Here is a 7,461-nt window from a genome sequence, read left to right as displayed (position 1 = left end):
GAACCCTAATAACCCAATCTTCTTCTTGCAATTGTTGCATCTCTTTCTTTCATTCCTTTTACTCACATCAGAAACAGAAGTCATATCTCCAATGATAGAACTTGTAGAACTTTCACACTCTACACCCTTGCAACCTTTTGATTTGGTGTTGTTTTGTTTGAGACAATCTTTGTAGCACTTTGAACAAAGGTTTTTGTTGGTGGAAGAACCATTAAACCCACAACCATTAGCACAAAGTGATGTAACCATGGTGTTTGACTTCAGGAAAAACTTTGAAGAAATATTGATATCAACTCACAAATTTGAATCAAGAGGATGAGAAAAGTGAGCAATAATGAAGAAGCTTAAAGAGTATTTATAACTAAACAAATATGATAAATTTCTAAATAAATCTTTTCTTAATAGATTATCCCACGTATCTTAATCAATTATAAATTTTGTTATATAACATATTTTATCATCTTAAATAAAATCCATAAAAATAAGAATATTATATTATATATATTTTATATACTAGTAAATATTGTTTAAAAGGTATACTCACAATTAAAAGTTGTTACCATGCATGTTCGAAATTTTAAAAGAAATATTATTTTTTGTAACGGTTTAAATATGATAATATTTTTAAATTACTAATATGTTAATTTTAAATTAATAAAAAAACTATTTCAAATCACCTCAAAACATGAATTTCTAAATTCAACATTTAAAAAAAATGTAACCTAAAAAAAGTCAGTAAAACTTAAAAGTTAAAGGATTTTTTAGTAAATTTTTTTAAGAAAATATTTAAACTAAAATTTAAGTTCTGAAAATTTTAATTTAATTTCAGTAGCATAAATTAAAAGATTACTTAAATCTCTCTCTCTCTCTTTCTCTCTCTCACTCCTATATATATATATATATATATATATATATATATATATATATATAGTTTTATTAAAGTTAGAAATATTTGTGTGTGAAATGTTTAAAATTTAAATTATTTAAAAGTATGAATTTTAACTTTTCAATAATTAGATTTCATTGTTTAAAGTTAAAAATATTGTTTAATTAAGACGTCTGATTTCGAAAATATGAAAAAAAAAAAATTATTAACAGCTAAATGGAAGATAAGAAAAAAAAGCTAGATAAAAATAAAGAGCAATGAGATAAAGGTGATTCTGTGTATACCAGAAATTGAGTTAACTTTAAGTTATAAACTTCTCAATAAATACTTTTAGAATAAAACATTATTGATAAAACTTATCTATTATACTAATTAAGTTGTAGAAGCTTTCATATTAGTTTTTTTAATCAAAATTTTGGTTTATAGATATTAGTTTTAACTTCTATAAAATGTTTATTTTACTCTCTTTTTTTTGTTTAAGTATATTAGAAAAAAAATAAACCCTGTTCGTAAATATTGGATGAATGCGTGCAAAGAAATTTGGTGGATACGTAGATTTTTTTTAATATAATTAGAGTTTTAATATAAATATAAATTTGAATCACTTTTAAACATTTAATGTGAAATTTAAAAATAACATTGTATATCCTAATATATAAATTATTCGTTATAAATTTTAAATATAATTTATATACTCAATTTTTTTATTAATTTGAAAATATGTATCCTATGTTAAAAATATTAATTTAATTTTTATTTTTAACTTTTAATAAGTTCAAAGTTGAAAATATTGTTTGGAAATTTTTTCAACATGTGTGCAAATTATAAACATGTATATTTGTTACTCCTTTATTATACATAATAAATAAATTTTTATTAATATATTTTAAAATTTTCAATTAATAATAATTAAATATTTGCAGTAAAAAAAAAGAAACATAATACATATCGATTAGTATGCATATATTAGTAATACAGAAGACTCAATTACTAGTATATAAATAATAAATTACATCTAATATATATAAAGAACTCTTGGTGAATCAACAGTTTATGAAACACCCTAAGAATTTTAAGCGGTTATTATAGCAATTTTATGGCAATTATATATAAGATTTTTTAATTGTCAATGTTGTTAAGAATTTTTTTTAGCGCTTATTTTTGTTTAGTGTGTAATTTTTAGTAAATTTATTTTCAATCTAAATTTTAATGTATATTCTCTTAATTATGAATAGTTTAAAAAATATATAGTGTGAAGTAGATATTTTATGATAGTTTTTTTTTATGATGGTTGTTGTCCACCCATCATAATAATTAATACGGTGGTATATTTGTATTTATGAAAAAATTTATTAGGAGAGTATAAAATGAACTTACCTTCCACTTTATGTATGAAACACAAATACATGATGTTATCTATGATGATCTCTGGTTAAATAACTTGAAAATGACATAAATGTTTATCTTAATCCATTGATTAAAGAATTGAAATTATTGTGAGAGGAAGGAGTTTATGTGTTTCATGCGTTTAAGAATGAATCTTTCCAATTGTATGCAATGTTATTTTGTACTACCAATGACTTCCCTGCATATGAAAAATTGTCAGGTTATAGTGTGAAAGGTCATAGAGCATGTCCAATACGTGAAGAGAACACATCATATGAGAAATTGTAACATGGAAGGAAGACCGTGTATCTTCAGCATCATAGATTTCTAACGAAATATCACCCATATTGTAGATTGAAAAAAGCTTTGGAACACTTCTGAACATTGCATATGTCGAAGATTTATCTATTGTTCCGGATCTCATGTTGATATTTTTGTTGATACATTAATTGTATGGCAAGTGTACTGTGTCAAAAGTAATCAATTTGTTCCTAAGAACAGATATTGAACTCACAAAGAACATTTGAATTCTCAAGTATAATATTCACTAAATAGAAAACAATATATAAATGTTTGTTGGAAATTTTGTTGTGTATGATGAAATTGCAAGAATGTAAACAAAGCAAAGTAAAAGATTTGTGTGATTCAATTGGGAAAATTGGGATTAAGGTTCATCCTTCTCACTAGTCTATATTTTTACAAAAGATTATAACATTTAGTCTTAATTGATATTCACATTGATTCCTCACACACAAAATTATTAAGAGAGTATCCAAAATATTGATTCCTTGCATATTTATAAAAACTCTTTATCATTACGAACATATGTTATAAAACAATTAACATTTCAAATCTATTCCTAACATTCAAATATGTTAAGTATTATCATTTAGGTTAGATTCTTAGAAATACTTTCCAATAAGATCTAAGGATCAAAATCATGAATAATTCAAGCTTTGAGAATAAAATGATAATACCAATCCCCAATCAAGAACTAAAATATTATAGATAAATATCACCTCAATACATAAGAGTTTGAACAGATTACTCCCAATCCCAAAAGGAAGAATTAGCCACTCATGTTGGCCATTACAAGTATGGAAAGCAAGAAAAGAAGATCCTGGATGTTTCTCCTTGACAATTGCCTCCTCTGGGGTTTTGTATCTCTTTCTATTCTCTCAATGATGTCTAGGGTTATGCCTAACGCGTCATATTTAACCTAGTTGGCCTTGGGCTAAGTGACATCTTGCTTAGGCGAGCTATTACTTGCTTGGGCGAGTTTGATGAGAAAAAACCCTCACCTAGGCGAGTCTTGGGCGAGTTCCTCTAGAGCGAGTTTGCTTGGGCGAGTTTCAACGAGTTTTGAATGTTCCAACTTTCTCTTTTCATCTTCTATTTTCTCCTTTAGCCCTTTCATCTCCATTTTCCCCTAGAATCCTGAAATTGAAAATTTTTGGAAATAAATCGTTCTTATTCATATTATAATCACAAAATATATAAAAAGGTTTAAATTCATAAATTTTGGGTTGAATTATAACTATTTTATCAATGAACATTCATAAGTGTCTATCTTTTAATATGAAATATTACTGAAATATGATACTTATCAATATGTCATTGTTAGAGTGTTAATGAATTAGATAATTTTCTACAAAAAATCACTTGTTGCCTAATGCTAATTTACAACCTCTTGAAGGATCTTTTCAACTTAAATCTGCATCTAATGCAATGCCTCATAAATTTGTTATTGCCAAATGGGTTACTTCTAAAACTGTTTTTAATGATTTGACCTTGCAAAGTTTTTTCAATCTCTTTCAGGTGATGATCAAGAGGCTCATGAATCATGTTTGACCATCTTGGCAACATATATAGTTGAATCTACCCCGATTGATATTGTTTTAAAAGAAGTCAATTTGGCTACTAAGTTCTAGGCTACAAAAATTGATAAAAATGAATCATTAAGTGAAGAAGAGGAACAAGTACAAACCTCCAGGAGACCAAGACGTCCTTCTAAGGGTGGAGTAAAGGTCAATAAGAAAACCTACAAATCATGTTAACCTAAGAAAAAATAGTGGTGTGTGATTGTCACCGGATTTTATTTTGCATGTTATATGCAAACGAGGTCAATATGATTGGATTATTGGCATTCAATCATTCCTCTTTGTTATCTTTGGGGAGAGAAGATTCTTTTGTTTGCCTTCTGGTCTTTATTTCGTTTTTCCTTTTTTGGTTTAAACCCTCAATGTAATTGTTTAGATTACTCTTGCGAGTTTTTTTTTTTTTTTGCATGAATTTGGTCTAGTCCCCGTGTTTCTTTTTTTTATATTATTTTTCATGTGATGACACGTGTTGCAATTTTTGAAAGAATTACCATAAGTATTTTTGAACAAGAGTGATTTTAAATAGCAATTTTATGACAATTGTTTTTAAGACTTTTTAAGTGATTTTAATTTTTTTTATGACAATTGTTATTAAGACTATTTAATTGTCAACATCGTTAATTATTTTCTTAAACTCTTATTTTTATTCAGTGTATCATTTCTAGTATATTTAGTTTGAATTTAAATTTTATTATATATTTGTTTAAAATATGAATAGTTAAAAGTAAAATTATATCACACGTAAATTATTTATCTTAAACTAGATCTATCACAAATCTAAAATATATTTTAAACATTGAAAACATTTACTTATTAAAATATTAAAATTTAAAATTATTTATTTACATTCTTTAAACTATAATATAATTACTTTCCTTATTATTTATAATATAAATTGATTGAAGAAAAACCTTTCGACAGTTGTTATACAAATTTTCGTCATCCAAGCTATTTTATTTTTCGGTAATTTATATATGTACAAAATAAATAGACAAACAAATTTTTCATTTAGAGATTATTCAAAATAAATAGACAAACAACTTTTCAATTCATAATACCAACATTTACAATTAATGATGAATTTCAACTCAATTAATCTAAATCATATATGACTCATGGTAGAAATGGATTACAATAAAGAAAATGAAAAAATTAATGCTAAATTCTATGTTTTAGCTTATCACTAATGCATAAAGGATTTTCTTTAATCAAAACTTCACGACCAATTTTCTTCCAATCTATTTTGCATGCATGCATCTCTGGATATCTATGTGAACCACAAAAAACATCTCCACAACGACATTGGAACCCTAATAACCCAATCCTCTTCTTGCAACTGTTACATCTCTTTCTTTCATTCTTCTTACTCACATCAGAAACAGAAGTCATATCATCAATGATAGAACTTGTAGAACTTTCAGAAATACATGATGTTACCTCAAAATAATTTTTTTTGTTATTCATGTTATTTGCTTCACACTGTGCACCCTTACAACCCTTTGCTTTGGTGTTGTTTTCTTTGAGATAATCTTTGTAGCACTTTGAACAAAGGTTCTTGTTGATAGGAGAACCATTGAATCCACAACCATTAGCACAAAGTGATGTAACCATGGTGTTTGACTTAACAAAAAGCTTTGAAGAAATACTAATATCACCTCACAAATTTGAATTCAACAGAATGAGAAAAGTGAGGAGCAATAGAGAAACTTAAAGAGTCTTTATAACTAAAAAGTATGATAAATTTATGAAGAAATCTGATCTTATTAGATTATCTAGCATATCTTAATAAATATAACTTTTCTTAACATATTTTATCATCTTAAATAAAATCCATAAAAATAATAATCTTTTATATATATATATATATATATATTTATTTATTTATTAGTAAATATTGTTTAAAAGGTACAGTGAGAACAAAAAGTTGTTACCATGTATAGTTGGAAATTTTAAGAGAAATATAATTTTTGATAACGATTTAAATCTGATACTATTTTTAAATTATCAATATGGTAATTTTAAATTAATAAAAAAAACAATTTCAAATCACCTCAAAACATGAAATTCTAAATTCATCGTTTAAAAAAAGTTGTAACTTAACAAAAGTCAATAAAACTTAAAGTTAAAGGATTTTTTATTAAATTTTATTTAAGAAAATATGTAAGTTAAAATTAGGATCTCAAAAATTTAATTTAATTTCAGTAGCATAAATTAAAAGATTACTTAACTTAATTTCAAAAATCTTGTCAGTTTTTATTTTGTTCCTCTCTCTTTCTCTCTCTCGTTTGTTTTTATTTTCTAAATTCTTTGTTTTTATTATATAATTTCTATAAAAAAATTAATAATTCACTTATTATTATATTTATATTCTATTTTAATTTTATTATCTTTTTTATATGTGAATAAAATATATATTTTATTATTTTCTTCACTCTACATTTAAGATATCTCTTATTATTAATTATCATTTTGGATTTACATGATAATAATTTTTCTTTTACTTAACCTGTAAAATTCATAACAAAGAAATACGAATTAAATTATTGAAATTTTTCTTAGAACAAGTATCATTTAATTATATTCCTATAAATTATCATTCAAAAATTAATTTGATTTTATTGTTGAAAGTTGAAAATATTGTTTGCACGTACTTCGAATATGTGTTGTAATATATTTTTAAATTTATCAATTAACAATAAACAATTTTTGTAATAAAAAAATCAGCAATCTATTTAAGAATCATTCTTAAAAGTATTTAGGTTTTAATTTTTTTATCTATATAAAAAGAGATGTGAAAAATTACAATAGTAAACACGTCTAAAATTTTAATTTATGATATATATTTATTAGATTATTTTGATGATTTGGTTTTATTAAAGTTAGAAATATTGTGTGAGAATTTTTTAAAATTTAAATGATTTAAAAGTATCAATTATTTTCTCATATATTATTAATCAAACAATAGTTATGATTGTTATTTGAATTTTCAATAATTTGATTTCATTGTTTAAAGTTAAAAATATTGTTGGTGTTGCAAATTTTGAAATTAAGTCATCAAATATTCATGGTAGATAAAAAAAAATACATAAAAATAAAGAGCAAGATAAAGATGATGTAGGTGTATATACCAGCAATTGAATTAACTTAAAGTTATTAACTTCTAAATATATATTTTTATAATAAAAATTAAAACATTTTTTTTATAAAAGTTATCTATTATACTAATTAAGTTGTAGAAACTTTCATATTAGTATTTTTAATCAAATTTTTTATTTATATAAAATTAGTTTTAAATTCTAAAAAAAATTA

The 7,461-nt window shown here is 23.9% G+C and overlaps 1 protein-coding gene across 1 annotated transcript; it reads right to left on the bottom strand.

The window, feature by feature from the left end:
- Positions 1-5,310: 5,310 nt before the first annotated feature.
- On the bottom strand, positions 5,311-5,763 carry LOC137838778 (zinc finger A20 and AN1 domain-containing stress-associated protein 5-like). Its single transcript, XM_068648004.1, has one exon. It carries the CDS (start codon positions 5,761-5,763, stop codon positions 5,311-5,313), a length of 453 nt encoding a protein of 150 aa, XP_068504105.1.
- Positions 5,764-7,461: the final 1,698 nt, after the last annotated feature.

Source organism: Phaseolus vulgaris, chromosome 4, assembly GCF_000499845.2.
Source record: "Phaseolus vulgaris cultivar G19833 chromosome 4, P. vulgaris v2.0, whole genome shotgun sequence".
In the NCBI taxonomy this organism is placed as follows: Eukaryota; Viridiplantae; Streptophyta; class Magnoliopsida; order Fabales; family Fabaceae; genus Phaseolus; species Phaseolus vulgaris.
Note: the sequence above shows the minus strand (reverse complement) of the source record. Positions and strands in the feature narration are given on the sequence as shown.